A 17,888-nucleotide genomic window follows, 5' to 3' on the forward strand; every position below is an offset into this window, starting at 1 on the left:
CTCCTGTCATCCTTCCGGGTTCCAGCATCTGGGTCTGCCTAGCCTAGCCAGTCATGACAAAAAGGCCACTGCTGTTGTCTTGTTGGGGATTTTCCTTATTTGTTCCATCTTGCATTTTCTGTTTTTGCTGCACAACCAAATCAAGCTTAAATTAATGCTGTTCCCTTTCTTTGGAAATAAAATTCCCACATTATTTTGAAAGCTGCTTGTGTCTGACCTGTCATTTTCAGATTGGCTACAAAAATAGTGATAGAATTTGGCTGGAAGTTTTTTTTCTTCCAGTGACTCAAAAATGTATTTTGGGCCTGTGTGGAGGTGTTAGTTATCAAAAATCTGACAAAAACAGAGTAACATGCTCTGCAAATAGTGCACAAGGCGTGTTTCTTCTAAAACTGGAAATACCACCAACCTTTTTGTCGGGAGCCAGTTTAGCTCGTGCTGGTTTGCGGCGCCTTCCGTCCGTGAAACCCGGGTTCGACTCCGGGCTGCTCCCTGTTCCCTTCTCTACCTCTGCCGGTTCCAAGCCCGGTTTGAGAAGGTTGCGTCAGGAAGGGCATCCGGCGTAAAACATTGCCAAATTTACCATGCGACTTGTTCGCTGTGGCGACCCCTGATGGGAGAAGCCGAAAGTGGAAGAAGACCACCAACCTTTTTGTCACCTGAAGCAGAGCCAGCGAGCATCTCAGACTGAAAGAAACCAGTATTCTCCAGCAGAAACAGCAGAAGTCACACCTCCACAGCAGCAACAGTCTGAACTACAGAAGAAACTCCGAGAATTGATTTTCTAGATTATTCACAGGATATGGACAGAAATGTTTGACAATTTAATGTTTACTCTGTAAAAAAACATTAGAATTTATTTGTAGAATGACTGTTCTGTTTTTAAACGGAACTGATGTAACAGTTTAAAGTTCTGTTTTATTTCTGTTCTTGTTGAAACTTAAAGCTTTTGCTTTCATTTTCAGTTTAGTTTGGGATATAAAATGCCTGATCACATCTGAAAAAACTGTTGCATCATGGTCCTTCAGTGCAACTGTTATGCTTAAAAGATGAAATAAATGTTGAAATCTAAACAACCTGCTGATGTTTACACAGTTCTCTGATGAGCCACAGAGTGTTTGACAAATATGGTTGTTTGGTTTATATCCTGATCTAACAGCCATCTTCTCTAAAGTTCTCCTCTTCTTCATCTGCAGCTCCTCCTCTGTCATGATGTCACCGACAGGAAGAGAAGAAATAAGATGATTGGCTGAACTCACAGTGAAACCATCTGATTGGAGGATCAGAGTCAAAGCCGTTTCTAAAGAAGTGAAACTCTCACAGTCTGTGTGTCTGAGAGGAGAAATGGCGCAGAAAGGAGTTGATCTGGATGAAGAAAGCCTCTGCTGTTCCATCTGTCTGGATCTGCTGAAGGATCCGGTGACTATTCCCTGTGGACACAGCTACTGCATGAAATGTCTTCAAGGATTGTGGGATGCAGAGGAGAAAGTCCACAGCTGTCCTCAGTGCAGGAAGACCTTCACACCGAGGCCTGTTCTGGTGAAAAATTTCATGTTTGCAGCTTTAGTGGAGCAGCTGAAGAAGACCAGACTCCAAGCTGCTCCTGCTGATCTCTGCTATGCTGGACCTGAAGATGTGGTCTGTGACGTCTGCACTGGAAGAAAACTGAAAGCCATCAAGTCCTGCTTGAGCTGTCCGGCCTCTTACTGTGAGGAACACCTTCAGCCTCATTTGAAAGCAGCTGCATTTAAGAAACACAAGCTGGTGGAACCCTCCAAGAACCTGCAGGAGATAATCTGCTTGCGTCATGATGAGGTGATGAAGATGTTCTGTCGCACTGATCAGAAGAGCATCTGTTATCTCTGCTCTATGGAAGAACATAGAGGCCACGACACAGTCTCAGCTGCAGCAGAAAGGACTGAGAAGCAGAGAGAGCTGGAGGAGAGTCAGCAACAAATCCAGCAGAGAATCCAGGACAGAGAGAAAGAGGTGAAGCTGCTTCAACAGGAGGTGGAGGCCATCAATCACTCTGCTGATCAAAGCGTGGAGGACAGTGAGAAGATCTAAGCAATATAATTTATTTGCAAAATCCTAAAACCATTTAAAATGAAGAAGTTAAAAAGATCGGCACCACAGACGCCTGTTCACTGGGCTGAGGACACTTTTTTTTTACTAGGCCAGGTGGAGGCTCCCAAATAAAATGTCAACTTATAATATAAATCACCCCACTCACGTGATAAAAACACTCACACGGTGAACCCTTCACCCGAAGACACGCCACTCCAAACCGGGGAAGGCTTCCACCTTACACACAGGACTGACGCCTGGGTCCTCAGTGCTGGTGACAAAACAAAACAGGCTCTATAAAAAGTTGGAGACAATAATTGAATAGTTCATCTAAAAACAAACTAAGAACAACGGGTCCCAGCAGTTCGGTGACCCAGAACCAACCCTAAAAAGTACAAGATTAAAATAAAACACCAGTTGGCTACTCAGGCGGGGGTTAGCCGTTCACTCGGATGCTGCACAGTGCAGTGAGTGCCGCTCGTTTTTGCTTTGGGGTAGATGAGGGGAGTTCAGGCCCCAAAATGTCCCGGTCGCCTCCTTGGCGAGCACTCCAGACAAACCCTCCTGGAAGTCCAAACTGGATCCTTTTCCACGCAGGATCAATAAAAGGTTCTGATAAAATCAGTATAAAAGCCATGTATAACAAACGTAAAAAAAACCAGCAGCTGTTCCACTCTTGGGAGCGTAAGAAAGTCCCTGGTAAAACAGAGAAAAAAATAAACATTAACACTTAAAATTATCAGCTTTAGGCAAACGCAAGGCTTGAGCGACGCCAGCTTACCAAGGCTCTGTCTGTTCAGCACCTGGTAAACAAAAAGCGCTAAGCCGCGCTATCCGCAGAGCTGCAAGAGCTCACCCTTTGGCCGTGAGTATCTGGCGCTGAAACCAGCATAAAATCATGAAAGCCGACCACACACTGTCAACAGGCTACCACCGCTACCTTACCTGTGAGGCTAAACCGGATGTATACAATTGAAGCGGGCGGTTCCAGTGGCCAAATGCTGCACATCCTGCCAGTGACCGCCTAAGGTTTTTTATAGTGCCTCAAGAGGCCACCGCTTGTAATTACTCTCCGAGCCACACCTGAGCCAATTGATCCTACCACATCCTCCCCCACAAACTGCATCGTCGGGCCGACGATGATGCAAAAAAATAAAATAAAAAACACCGACTACAGCCATGGTCTAAAAGCAACCATAGCGGAGGTGCTTACAGAGGAACAACTTTGCCCTTCCCCTATGGCCCTAGGGAGCCTGTGAATGTTGGAATGGTGCCCAGCAGTGGGCCGTGAAGTGCGACGTACTGGTATGGAGCTTTGATCCAAGTCAGCTGGTAAGGTGACTCTGGACGTAGAGGGTACAGCAGCTACCGCAGCCTCAGCCTCAGAAGAGACTGGTTCAACCGGCCCAAGCTGCTGTTCAAGTCTGTTGTCCCCTACTGCCTCACTGGGGCAGTCCTCTCTGAGGATGAACCAGTCAATGATCTCCATTTGGTCCTCTTGGGGTAGGGGCGATTCGGTGGGGGGTGGTTCGAAGAGCGAGCAGCCTGCACCTCGTCTTGTCCCCGCTTTACAACGGCCTTCAATAAGGACCGATGGACTTGCCGAGGTATACAGGGGCCATCCCTGGGGAAAATGGTATACACCGAGCCCCCCTCCGTGGGTGCCTTCAATATTTTATGTAGCCTGTGATCCCACAAATCCCTAATTTTCTGTCGCCCTCTAAACCCCAGATCCTGCACCAAGACCAACTGTCCCTCACTCAAGGGACGGTCCCTTACCCCTTCATCATGAACCCTTTTCCTGCGATCAGCAGCAGCTCGCAGTTTCTCCCTGGTGCCCTCAAAAGACAGTTCAAGCCGAGCCTTGTGTTCCTTGACCCACTCCTGGACAGTGCCCCCCACTGGCTCCTGTACCCGGCCCAACAAATAGTCGACCAGAAGCCTTGGCTCCTGTCCAAACATCAGAAAATAGGGTGACTCACCCGTTGACTGATGGGGAGTCGTATTATAGGAACAAGCTGTGGTAGGCACATGTTCCAGTCTCTCTTCCGGGACACTGGTAGAGTTCTTAGCAGGTCGTGTAGGGTTCTGTTGAAGCGTTCACACTGCCCGTTACCTGCTGGGTGGTAAGGTGTGGTGCGAGATTTCTCTACTGCATAGAGGTCACAGAGTTGATGGATTAGGGCGCTCTCAAAGCTCCGCCCTTGGTCAGAATGTATTCAGGCTGGCACGCCAAATTTGGAGAACTATTCTGTGACCAACACCTGGGCCACTGTTGCGGCGCGTTGATCCAGAGTGGCGACCGCCATGGTGTATTTACCTAAAATGTCAGTCATTACCAGAACATTCTCTATGCCACTATCCGTGGGCTCCAGCACTGAAAAGTCCATGGCCAAAATCTCGTTGGGCCTGGAGGCCAGCAGATGACCCATGGGGGCGCGGGCTGCCGGACGAGTCACCTTAGCCACCTGACACCGCTCACACTGACTGCACCAGTCTGCCACTGCCGATGACATCCCAGGCCAATAACAGCATTGGCGCAGCAAGTCCAGGGTCCTGTCTGCCCCCTGGTGACCATGCTGTTGATGAACTGCTGTCAACAATTCCTTCCTGAGCGAGGCAGGAAGCAGGACTTGTAGTACTGACTCCCCACCATCATCCCGAAAGATCCGCCTGTACAGAACCCCACCCTGCTCAACTCCACCGTCGGAGCAATTTCAGTGTGGGCGGAGACAACTGCTTACGCTCCTCCGGGTTTGGACAAATCTGCCGTTCCCAAAAAGGCAAAAATTGCCTCAGAACGGGATCAGTCCGTTGGAGTAAAACCATGTCTGAGGGGCTGTGATGGGGCAGGGCAACCATAGTGGCTTGGGTCACACTGACATTCTCTGTCTGTTGCACTTGCTGCAACGACTGGGGCAAGCTACTGCCTGCCAGACCATCCTTCCAGGTCTGCATGTCTGGGAAGTGCTGCCTAGACAAAGCGTCCGCGTTTCTGTTGCTGCGCCCTGAACGGTACCTAATTTCAAGGTCAAACGCTGCCAGCTGAGCTGCCCACCATTGCTCCATGGCACCAAGCTTAGCAGTGGACAGACAACTGAGGGGATTGTTGTCGGTGTAAACCACGCATTTCTGTCCCAGAAGGTACTCCCTGAATTTCTCAGCCACAGCCCATTTCAGTCCCAGAAACTCTAACTTCATGGAGCTGTAATTGGATGGGTTCCTCTCAGTAGGCCAGAAGCCTCGACTAGCATAGGCTATTGGCCTGACCCTACCCTCTTGTTCTTGTGAAAGAACAGCTCCGAGGCCTCCGTTGCTAGCATCAACCTCGAGGATGAAGGGGCGAGAAAAGTCTGCATAGGCCAGCACTGGTGTTGTTGTCAGCTTAGGTTTTAAAGCCTCAAAGCTGCGCTGACACTCCTCCATCCAGTGGTCACCCACACCACGGGCTGACCTCTTACGGACCCTGGCACCCTCCAGCTTTGCAACCCACCGGTCCAGGGGTGCAGCCAACTTGGCAAATCCTTCCACAAAACGTCTATAATAGCTGGCAAAGCCAATAAACGACCGTAGCTGGAACACTGTGGTAGGGTGTGGCCAGTTAGCCACTGCTGCCACCTTGCCCGGGTCTGTAGAGACTCCCTGGTCTGAAATCACATGCCCCAGGTAATTCCCCTGGCGCTGAAAAAAGGCACATTTGGTGAGCTTAACCTTAAGCCCCTCCTGCTGCAGTCTCTCAAGCACGAGCTCCAAGCGCTCCAGATGCTGTTTGACTGTAGAGGAAAAGACCACGATGTCATCAAGGTATAAAAGCAAGGACTGACCTTGTTGCTCACCAAACATTCGCTGCATCAGCCTCTGAAATGTACTGGGGGCGTTGCAGAGGCCGAAGGGCATGCAATTCCACTCAAAAAGGCCAAACAGTGTGCAGAACGCGGTCTTAGAGCGATCTGCCTCTGCCACTGCAACCTGATGGTAGCCGCTGGCTAAATCCAAAGTGGAGAACCAACGAGCCCCTGACAGAGCATCCAGAGATTCTTCGATTCTAGGGAGTGGAAAAGCATCCTTCCTAGTTCTGCCATTCAACTGCCGATAGTCCACACAAAGGCGGAGGCCACCATCCTTCTTGCGGATCAACACTATTGGGGACGCAAAAGGGCTGCAGCTCTCCAGAATCACCCGAGACTGGAGTAAATCGTTAATATGCTCCTTTAATGCCTCATAATCCGAAGGAGGAATGCGCCTGTAGCACTGCCGGACAGGAGTTTCATCCACCAAGGGGATCTCGTGGGTGATTGGGCTCGTGCAGCCCAGGTCACCTTCATGCATTGAAAAGACAGTTGAATATTTCTCCAGAAGGGCCGTGATTTTCTCCTGCTCTTCCACAGACAGGGCAGAGAGATCTATTGACTCCAAATGGGCCCGGGGCAGGGTAGATGCTGTATGAGCAGCCACTAAGGCAGCTCCTGCGGGTACCTCTGTGACCTCCTTGGGCAAACTCACAACGCCAGCCGGGGCCAGCGTGCCCATAAGGGTACGTGGATGAAGTCTCACAGCAGTGAGGTGGGGCGCCCGTGGGCTTTTGAAGGAGCTGTTCAAAAAGAAGAACAAGTGTGTGTTGAAGCCGTGGAACAGAATAAAAACGAACTGAGCTTCCAAGTCCGCCTGATGACTGATTTGTGCAGCACCAAAGGTCACAAACACAACTGGAATAATATGAGGGAAGAATTAGGGCAGTTTTCCTAGAACTCCAGAAATGACAGAATTCATGTTTAAAGCAGGAACATCTATCAGTCAGTCTAAGTCCTTTTAGCTTCATTTTTGTTAGGATTATTAACAGGTGTCTGTTTGCTCATAAGTTTCTAAATATGTTGGCCAGTGCTTAATTCCTGGTTGAACTTACCCAGGGACAGCGGAGGAAAAACTTTAAATTCAAGTTTTTGTTGTTTTTTAATTGACTCCGCTGATACAGAACAAAGATCCACTCCACCCTCCGGTTCCCACTCACACTCTGCATCAGTATTCAGATGCAGTCAATGCAATACTTTGACATAAAAAACTCATTCATTATTTTAATGCATAAAACAATTCAGGTTAATCCGCCACAATGATGGCGTTAACGTGTTCAACCCTAATTCAAACAAACATGAAGATAATGTAGGCTACAAATTAAGCTGTAGTTCAAATATTATTAAAACATATGTAGATTTTTTAATAACGAATTGCTCCTAAAGCTTCAATACAGATTATTTATTGTTCTATAGGTAACCACAAGAGGGTCACAGAAACACTGGAAGGATTATCAACATGACGCAAACACACATTTTTGGTTTAAATTATGCAATTTTATGGTCAACCACTGATGTAAATGTTGTTTATGTTTTGTATATCGTCAAATACTAAACAACATCAATTCATAGACTGAAGAATTGTTAAAACAATGGTAAAATGCTGCAACTGAAGTCTGAGAATTTCTGTTTGGAGACTCTTAGCCTTTTTTGTAAATATATATAAAAAGACAACATAGTGTAAGATAAAGTCTCCAAAGTTTTTTTCAAGTTTAATGTAAACATTCAGTATTGGAGCGCGGTCCAACTGTCCGACTACATTGTAAACATCCTTCTTTTGTGGAACTTGTGTCAAGTTTTTAATAAATTGTACATTTTTACCACTACCACATCTAGTCTCTATTTGGGGTGGTAATGTGAGAGGGCATTTGGTCACACATCCATCCTTTTCCTTGAGACAACATTAACTTCACAGAAATGTTTTATAACCATCAGCTTTCCCTTACACTAGTAAAAATATTTCCAAATAGTTAAAAAGTTTGAATGTTTTACTGACTTCAAGCTCAATGAAGGTTGACTTCTCATGTCCTTGTGCTATCCTAGGCACTTTACCATTGGGAGTTGGGTCATCTAGACCCACTAGACAGTGCTCTGAACCTTTTTTCTTCAATGATTTGTGATCTTCACTGGTGTCCATGGATTACATGAAATCTTTTCACCTTTATCATCCTTTGTCATGGTAGGGAGAACACATCAATGTAAGGGGGGGGGGGGGGGGGTCATAGGATAGCACAAGAGTTAATCATCGAGCTGATCAGCTCTCTCCCCTGAAAGCTTTCAATTACACGTTTTGCTAAGTTCATGCGTCTGCCCTCGTAAATCATCTCTTTCTTCTCAAGTATAATAAAGGAATGAGTTCTTAAACAGATTAAAATGGTAAATTCTTAGAGAAAAGCAGCAACATTAGGGTTTTTAAAGTTGTTGACGTTCTAACAACCTCAGTAGAATGGGGATGTTTGGGAGCACCAACAAGCTCACACTGTCTGTCAGCTCCATCAAGGAGGAGTTCATGGAGGCACGAACACCTGCAGAACTCTGGATCCAGCGAGGTCCAGCGACGGGGAGGAAGTGGAGGGGGCGGAGACAGTCCAGTAAGCTGAAACCTGTTTTACGCACAAGGCAATCCTAAGTACAGGCCAGTGACGTGCAGTGAGGTTGAGGGCTGGTGAGGCACTGACTCCTCAGTTTTACAATTGCGAGAACTGAATATTTCCCCATCCATCCAACAGCAGGTAACAGTATATAACAAAAACACAAACATGTTTATCCTCCAAAGAATATTTCTTTTATAGACATGGATTTCACACTCCTCTTGTGTATAATTTACTCATAAATACTGCTTACGAATATAGATGAGATAAGAATAACTTTGGGCTTGTACTTTGGAACGCCTAATGTTGTACATCGCACCGCCGTCATCACCCCCCCCCCATACACACATACACAAAACAGGATGAAATAATTAAGGGTGAAACAACATAAAACAGGCAGATGAAAGGACACGTAGGCAAAAGAAAAACCTGTGCTCAACCCAATTTCGACCAGAGCAGGCAAAGAGGATTATATCCCACAATGTCATGGTTTTCAGGCGAGACAGACCCAGACGCTGGAACTCAGAATGATCAGACAGGTAAGTGACTTGGTAAGTGAGTTTTAATCACAGGAGGGGTTGATGAGAGTAATCCGTTGACAGGAGGGAATCCAGACGTGGCTCGTGGCGAGGCTGGAGGGATCGCTGCAGCTGGAGTGCTCCGAGCTTGGTTTGAGACAGCAGGTGAGTGATGGCAGACTTCCACACAGGTGACCTTCGTTCGGGTGAATCCTGAGACAGAGAGCAGACATGAGAGCAAGCGGGGGCAAGAGACACTAGACATGAGCTGGCAGACCAGGCGTAGTCACCGTTAGGGGTAACGAACTGGCGTCGATGAATGGGCTGGATCTCCTTAAGTGTAGGCAGGTTGATGAGATGAAGTGGTCACAGCTGGTGGAAGTCAGGAGCAGAGCTGAGGGGGCGGGGCTGACCGAGGCACTGTGACAGAACCCCCCCCCCTAACGACCGCCTCTGGGCGGTCGAGGCCGACGGTCCGGGTGGGCGCGGTAGAAATCGGAAATGAGGGAATGGTCCAAAATGAGGGAACGGGAGATCCAAGACCGTTCCTCAGGACCATAACCCTCCCAGTCCACCAAGAACTGATAGCCGCGCCCCCGGCGCCGGACGTCCAAAACGCGGCTGACGGTATATGCCGGAGCGTCGTCGATGAGCCGGGCGGGTGGTGGGGAAGCGGAAGGCGGGCACAAATCACTGTCCATAACAGGCTGAATCTGGGAAACGTGAAAGGATGGATGAACCTTGAGAGCTGCCGGAAGATGAAGACGGACACAAGAGGGATTGATGATGCGATCAATGGTGAATGGTCCAATGTAACGGGGAGCCAGCTTGCGTGACGTGCAGGGCCGGCCCTGGTCTTCTGGGGGCCCTAAGCGAAATTTAATTTGTGGGCCCTCTAACTGGTCAGCAGCACCAAAAAACGCAACTGTTGTTGTAATATAAATGAGATATCTCTATTAATACATTTGTGAATTATGGTTGCTGCCAAATAATTGAATACAGTATATTGCCTGGATGTTGGATGCACATTAAGTGGTGCCAAACAAATTTTAAATGCAAAGAAAAAAAATCAATGACAAATGTATATAGATATATATTTTTTAATGTATTATTAGGCAGTCAACAAATGACATTCACAAAACTCCAACTTATTAAAAACAGCAACTTAATAGCAAATCAAATGACAATAAAACAATCCAACATAAAGAAAACAACAGCTCAATGAGGGGGAGTTTGGAAAGTCAGAGTCTTTCTCAGTCTGAAAAGGACCTCTTTGCACCAAATCCATTCTTACTGGATCAGAGAGTGTGGTTAGACATTCAGCTGGACCAACTGGATTTGAGGTAGGTGGAATTTTGGATCCAGTCGGCTCCTCTTCCATATACGCCTCTCTTGGAGCCCCTGGAACATAAAAGACAGAACTTCAATAAAAGCAAACAGTGAAAAGTCAAACAGTCAAATGTTTCCCCTTTCAACAGTAGATGTGGTGACAGCAGTTTCTTCTGCAGCTAAAAAACAAGAATTATTATTATACAATAATCAATGATAAAGCTAATAAAATATCTTTAGCAGAATACTAATAATACTTTAGTGGCTCATTTAAAATCTGTGTGCAGGTTTTTCACAATTTCATGATCTTTTGATATATTTATGAGAGGTTTATTGTTTGATTGTATATTTGCATAAGGTCATATTTCATTAATTTAATTATGAACAGTTTGGAGCTCCATACTCTTCAGCTGCTGTTTATGAAAAAAAGGGTTTATGCAGACACTGTTTTTTTTATTACTTTACATGATTTTAAAATTACCTGAGATGAAATCTTCAGTGAAGTCAGGAACATCTTGGGATGTGGACGCTGCACCACCTCCAATACTTTTGATGCTTTTTGAGAGCAGAAGAAACTGTCGGCTGAGACGGAACTGTGCAAAACATCATCATTATGTAGAATCAAAACTGCAAAATACAAATAAGAAATAAATGTACCTACTTATAAATAATAAAACGTGAACACTAATTTGAGAATAAGTGGAAATATAAGCCTTTTATACACTTCTTTTTGTATTATTTTGTATGTTCATAATTTTAAAATTAGTACATTTATTTTGTTTGTCATTTATAGATGAGAACCTTTATTTCCTATGTATTTGGTAGTTTTTATTCTCCATATTTCATGCCAATGCAAGATTTATGACACACTCATTGTTGTAAAACTCAGACTACCTGACTGTCTATAACAGATAAACAGCAGTTTTTATGCTGTAATAAACCGGAGAATGCAGAACGCACTAAATATGTGTTAGCAAAACAATGAAACAAAACGATAACGTGAGTTAAAACATTTTTCAGCCACCATATAGTTGTCATTATTTACTTTTCTTTACTTTCCGCCGTTTTAGAAGGTCATGTCCAACCTCATCTTGGAAACTTGGGTATCAAAATTATTTTCGAGTTTTCCATGGGAAATTACGACAAAGGGGGTCGTTTATGTGCAAACTTCACCTCAGATCGCTTCGTATTTTACGTAAATTGTGCAGCTGCACAGAAATGCTGGATAATGTAAAAATAAAGCCCCAACATCCTCCAAACTTACCTTGTGATTGATGTTGAAGTTCTTTATCTTTTTTTAGCTCCTGGTGGTGGATAAAGTCTCTGAGGCATGACGTTTTCTTGTTGTCGCTTTGATCAGCGTGACAAAATGTGCTGTTTTTTTTTCTTTTCCCCAACTTTATTGAAACAAAATGCGCTCGTAAATGCACACCGTGCCAGACTCAGATGCAATTATGTTGACCAATCGTTGCTAAATGGTGTAACGTCATTATTTGGGTTGCCAAATTGGTTCATGTGTGCTGACAGGGGGGATCATTAAAGTGCAGGCAACTTTCTTTTGCACAACATTCAGAGCACACGTTGGTAAGGAAGTTCTATGAAATGGGTTGCCAGATTTGGGTCTTTTTTAATTTAATTTTTGTCGCCACTTCGGGGCCCTGCTGGTGACGGGGGCCCTACGCGGCTGCGTAATTCGCGTATAGGGAGGGCCGGCCATGGTGACGTGCCCTGGATCGGGATGTTTTTAGACGACAACCATACTCTCTGGCCCGGTTGGTAAGCGGGACCAGCCACCCTGTGGCGGTTGGCAGTACGGCAGTTATTGTCCTTGGAGCGACGGAGAGCCTCTTGGGTTTGGCGCCATATGCGCTGGCAACGTTGGAGGTGGTCTTGGACAGATGGCACGGTGAGGTCTAATTCATGGGATGGAAACAGAGGAGGCAGATAACCAAGTGACGCTTCAAAGGGGGACACACCTGTGGCAGAGGAGGGATGCATGTTGTGGGCGTACTCGATCCAGACCAAGTATTTAGACCAGTCAGAGGTGTTCTGGGCGGCTAGGCAGCGTAGGGCAGCTTCCAGCTCCTGATTGGCCCGTTCTGCTTGACCGTTCGATTGGGGATGGTACCCAGATGTTAGGCTGACGGTGGCACCTAGGGCAGAACAAAAAGCCTTCCAGACTTGTGAGATAAATTGGGGTCCGCGGTCGGACACAATGTCAGCTGGGATGCCGTGATGTCTGAAGACGTGGTTTACCAGAACCTCTGCTGTTTCAGAGGCTGTGGGCAACTGAGGGAGAGGTATGAAATGGACAAACTTGGAGAAACGGTCAATTACGGTGAGGATGATAGAGTTACCCTGAGACATGGGAAGGCCCGTGACGAATTAGATGGAGATATGAGACCAGGGACGGTTAGGCGTGGGAAGAGGCTGCAATAACCCCGCAGGTGGAGAGTTAGAGGTTTTGGAGCGTGCGCAGGTGGTACAGGCGGCGATGTACTCTCTGACGTCCTTGTTCATGGAGGGCCAGAAAAAGCGTCTCCGTATAAGATGGAGAGTACGGGTGACTCCTCCATGACAGGCGATGCGAGAGGTATGGGCCCAGGTGATGACTGCAGATCTGACAGATGAGGGGACATAAAGAGTGCCGTTAGGAGGAGTGGGGTGATCAGGTTCCTCACCTTGCGCCTGAATAACTCTGGTTTCGATGTCCCAGGTCAGATTGCCAATGATGCAGGTATCAGGGAGAATGCTGGTGGTTGTCTTGGACTGTTCAGTGTCACAGAATTGGCGTGAGAGGGCGTCCGGTTTGATATTTCTGCTGCCGGGTCTGTAAGTGATGGAGAAATTAAACCGGTCAAAAAACAAACACCAGCGGGCTTGGCGGGAGTTGAGTCGTTTGGCAGAGCGCAGGTATTCCAGATTTTTATGGTCAGTCCAGACTATGAAAGGTTGAGCCGCTCCCTCCAGCCAATGACGCCACTCTTCAAGAGCCAGTTTTATTGCCAGGAGCTCCCGATTGCCCACATCATAGTTGCGTTCTGCGGGTGATAATTTCTTTGAAAAAAAGGCACAAGGTTTAAGCTTTCCTGATGACTCCTCTCGTTGGGACAAAACGGCCCCTACACCGGAGTCGGAGGCGTCAACCTCCACCACAAATTGCCTGGAAACGTCCGGTTGAATGAGGATTGGGGCTGAGACAAACAGTTTCTTCAGGGTGCTGAAAGCAGCTTGAGCCGTGGTATCCCAGAGAAACGGTTTTGAAGTTGATGTGAGACGAGTGAGGGGCGCAGCAATTGAACTGTAATTCCTAATAAAACGACGGTAGAAATTGGCGAAGCCAAGGAATTGCTGAAGCTTTTTGCGTGACGAGGGAGGTTCCCATTGGGAAACGGCAGTTATCTTGGCAGGGTCTGGACGAATACTGCCAGCTTCAAAAATGTACCCGAGGAAAGGGATGCTGGTAGAGTGGAACTGGCATTTTTCGGCCTTTACGAATAGCTGATTTTCGGCTAACCTCTGAAGGACTAGACGCACATGGTTCTGATGGTTCTTGGGATCTTTGGAGTAAATCAAGATGTCATCCAGGTACACGAATACAAACTGATTCAAAAAATCTCTGAGTACGTCGTTGACCAAGCGTTGAAAGGTGGCGGGTGCGTTGGTAAGACCAAACAGCATAACCTGATATTCAAAGTGTCCTAACGGAGTGTTGAACGCGGTTTTCCATTCATCTCCTTCTCTCATTCGCACGAGGTGGTAGGCATTACGAAGGTCGAGTTTTGAAAATATGCGTGCTTCCTGAATGGAATCAAAAACCGAGCTGATGAGAGGGAGAGAATATTTATCTTTAATTGTTATCTGGGTCAGTTCACGGAAATCTATACAGGGTCTGAGTGATTTGTCTTTCTTCTCGACGAAGAAAAACCCGGCCCCGGCTGGGGAAGAGGAAGGACGAATGTGACCCCGAGCTAGGGCTTCCTGAATGTAAAGCTCCATAGCTTTCTTTTCGGGGCCCGAAAGGTTAAACAATCTTCCCTTGGGAAGGGTGGCGCCCTCGAGAAGATTGATGGCACAATCATAAGGTCTGTGAGGTGGTAAGGAGGAAGCCTTCGATTTACTGAACACGAGTTTTAAATCATGGTAACAATCCGGAATATTAGAAAGATCAATAGTTTCGGGTTCACAGCTCAAGGGCGTGGAAACGGAGGATAACGCAGATTGGAGACAGTGACCCATGCAAAAGTCACTCCACCCCATGATATTACCACGGCTCCAATCAAGATGGGGATTATGGAGTCTAAGCCACGAGAACCCCAAAACGACAGGTGTGCGAGTGACAAAAAACTGAATGAACTCGCGGTGGTTCCCGGAGGTAACAAGCAAAACAGGTTTGGTACGGTGTGAAATAACGGATAAATGCTGTCCCCCTAAACCAGCAGCATGGACAGGAGATGGGAGTTGTTCGGTGGGTAAAGCTAAACGATCAACGATACTCTGATCGATTAGACTCTGTTCAGCGCCAGAGTCGACCAGCGCCTGAAAGTCCAAAATTCTGGATTGATGACATAACTTGACCGGGACAAACAAAAAATCATTAAGCGAAGCGGAACGGTCCCCCCGCGGCCGGTCTCTTAGCGGAGGGGTTCTGGAGTCTAAACGACGGGAGCATCGGTTAATCTGATGGTCTGTTTCACCACAATAGGAACACGCACCTTCGTTGCGACGTCTTAGCCGCTCCTCGGCTGTGATTTTTGAATGCCCGATTCGCATAGGTTCTTCTGGGATAGTGCGAGGAGTCTCTGACCGGAGAACGGGGTTACAGTCCATGGAAGTGACGAGCGGTGTTAGCGTAGGAGCCTTCTTGGCAGCATGGCTCCGACTCACATTACGTTCCTGAAGCCTGATATCGGAACGTAAGGCGGCAGCAGCTAATTCCTCAAAAGTGTTAGCTTCCGGCTGGCTACATAGATGATCTTTGATGGCTTCATTGAGGGACTGGTAAAAAAACCCTCGGAGCGCTGGGTCAGACCACCCAGCCTCCACAGCCAGGATGCGGAAGTCAATGATATGCTCGCTAACGGAGCAGTTACGTTGTCGGAGTGTAAGAAGTTTGCGTGCTGCTTCGTCTTGCTTACGGGGCTGATCAAACACCAATTTGAATTCATCAATGAATCGTTCAAAAGGTAGGTGGGATACAGGATTGGCGGATAGGAAAGCCTGAGCCCATTGTAGCGCTTTACTGCGAAGTGAATTGATGATTAGCGTGATCTTACTGTGATCGGAAAGGTAGTATCGTGGTGCTTGCTGAAAAAGTAACTGGCACTGAAGGAGAAACCCTCCGCAGGCTTCCGTGTCGCCGTGGAAAGGTTCCGGTTGGAGACGGAAGTTCTCAGGTGTCATGACGGCAGCGGAAGAAAGGTTGTTGCCGGATGTTGCGGCCGGAACTGTAGGAGCAGGAATGGAAGCTTGACTGGTGATTTCTGATAATGTTTGCGACATACCATATAGACGCCGAAAAAGGTCTTGTTGAGCCGAAGCGATTTGGGATAGAGCGTCAGCTTGGCGTCCCAGGAAGATTCCTTGTTGGCTCACGGCGTAGAGCAGATCATCTGAGTCAGCTAGGTCTGGATTTTGGCCAGTTCGTTCTGTCATGGTTTTCAGGCGAGACAGACCCAGACGCTGGAACTCAGAATGATCAGACAGGTAAGTGACTTGGTAAGTGAGTTTTAATCACAGGAGGGGTTGATGAGAGTAATCCGTTGACAGGAGGGAATCCAGACGTGGCTCGTGGCGAGGCTGGAGGGATCGCTGCAGCTGGAGTGCTCCGAGCTTGGTTCGAGACAGCAGGTGAGTGATGGCAGACTTCCACACAGGTGACCTTCGTTCGGGTGAATCCTGAGACAGAGAGCAGACATGAGAGCAAGCGGGGGCAAGAGACACTAGACATGAGCTGGCAGACCAGGCGTAGTCACCGTTAGGGGTAACGAACTGGCGTCGATGAATGGGCTGGATCTCCTTAAGTGTAGGCAGGTTGATGAGATGAAGTGGTCACAGCTGGTGGAAGTCAGGAGCAGAGCTGAGGGGGCGGGGCTGACCGAGGCACTGTGACACACAATCCCGCACTGCCATCTCCGACAGCACACCCAACATGCACGCCACTACAGTGTGTTTTAGTCTTTTTAATGCAGAGAATGACTTCTCCACTGATGCTGTTGGTAGAGTGAGATCCAGCTGGAGTAACTTTGTTGCCTCTGGAACTCTGGATTAGCTTCCAGGAGCTTGAAGTGCGTCTTGTAACGTAGCAGTATAGCCACAAAGCAGCTGTTAGGGTGTTACCAAGATGGCGGAATAAGCGGTTACTTTTTTCGGGGCTCCGACGCTTCACCTGAAATAAGAATTCTGTCCATGGGAGAAGTTCAACCAAAGCTAAAGGAAATAGCAGCAAAGAACTTTCAAACCGATTCAGCTTGAAAGAGGTTTGTTTACCACTGTTTTCTCTATATTTTTCGAACTTCGACGTGAAGAAATGGCTAACACTAGCAAAGACCATGAGTACCATCTAGTGGCTTCAGGACAGTCATGCAGCGAGGGAGAGGTTGAATGGATGGATGAACAGGAAGACACCTCACAAGATCAGACGAGAGTCAACAGACACCACACACCGGTAAAAAGCCCAGACCCTAAAAAGATTAAAAAGAATGCTCCATAAGAACGCAACAAGGAAATATCCAACAGTGTTCTCTTTAATGCAGTTCAAACCCTGACAACCAAGTTTGTTACTCAAAGCGAATATCTGAAAGGATATGAGTTTCAACTGCAAGAGAACACAGATGCTGTTAAACATGTTAAAGAGTCTGTTGATGCAAATACGGCTGCTGTTAAAAGTGTTGTGGAAGATGTGAACCGTCTCAAACTGCAGATGGTGTCTCTACAAAAATAAAATGCTTCTCTCCGGGAAATGTGTCTGGAACATGCAAGATATAAACGAAGATGGTCTCTGCGACTTATTGGCCTTCCAAGAAAGAAGGGGAAATCACACGAGATTAAACTCTCAAGATCCTTTCCAAAGTGATGTCGGTCAACGTTGAGGAACTGAGAAACACAGTGGACACAGTGCATCGGTAGGGACAGAAAGGAAAAATTAACCACAAGACAAATTATCATCCAGTTTGGAAAGAGAATTGTTCGAGACCAAGTCTGGAGAATGTCAAAAAATGCAAAAATCTGCAAAGATCTAAATATTCGCTTCAAAGAAGATCTTTGCAAAGAAGACAGGGAGACTCGTCAGCGTCTTTGGCCAAGAGTGGAGGAGGCGAGGAAGAGAAGACTCTTTTTAAAGGACGGCTACGCGATCATCGATGGTCATCAGGTCACTGCATGAAACCAACACTCCTTCATCTAGACTGAATGGGCAAAGACATCTTCCTGAAGGAGAAGAGAGAAAATAAATCCAAAGCTGGTATTTTATTGTGTTGAATGTTATTACAGCTTTGAGGAAACAGATTAAAAAATGTGAAACTGCATTATTGCCC

The 17,888-nt window shown here is 46.8% G+C and overlaps 1 protein-coding gene and 1 long non-coding RNA gene across 2 annotated transcripts; one reads left to right on the forward strand and one right to left on the reverse strand.

Moving 5' to 3' along the window:
• The first annotated feature begins 1,305 nt into the window (after nt 1-1,305).
• Nucleotides 1,306-6,979, forward strand: LOC101156803 (E3 ubiquitin/ISG15 ligase TRIM25-like). Its single transcript, XM_078949795.1, has one exon. It carries the CDS (start codon nt 1,345-1,347, stop codon nt 2,065-2,067), a length of 723 nt encoding a protein of 240 aa, XP_078805921.1. The 5' UTR covers nt 1,306-1,344; the 3' UTR covers nt 2,068-6,979.
• Nucleotides 6,980-10,108: 3,129 nt separating this feature from the next.
• LOC111947630 (uncharacterized) lies at nt 10,109-11,611 on the reverse strand. The gene is made up of 2 exons (XR_002873489.2): nt 10,835-11,611; nt 10,109-10,425 (listed from the first exon to the last, which is right to left on the reverse strand). It is a non-coding gene; the product is annotated as an uncharacterized LOC111947630 (long non-coding RNA).
• Nucleotides 11,612-17,888: the final 6,277 nt, after the last annotated feature.

This window comes from Oryzias latipes, chromosome 7 (assembly GCF_053564925.1).
Source record: "Oryzias latipes strain Hd-rR chromosome 7, Olatipes_Hd-rR_3.1".
NCBI lineage: Eukaryota > Metazoa > Chordata > Actinopteri > Beloniformes > Adrianichthyidae > Oryzias > Oryzias latipes.

What these genes read in the sequence shown, in the direction of transcription:
- LOC101156803 (XM_078949795.1), top strand. Translation starts at nt 1,345, where the DNA reads ATGGCGCAGAAAGGAGTTGATCTGGATGAAGAAAGCCTCTGCTGTTCC.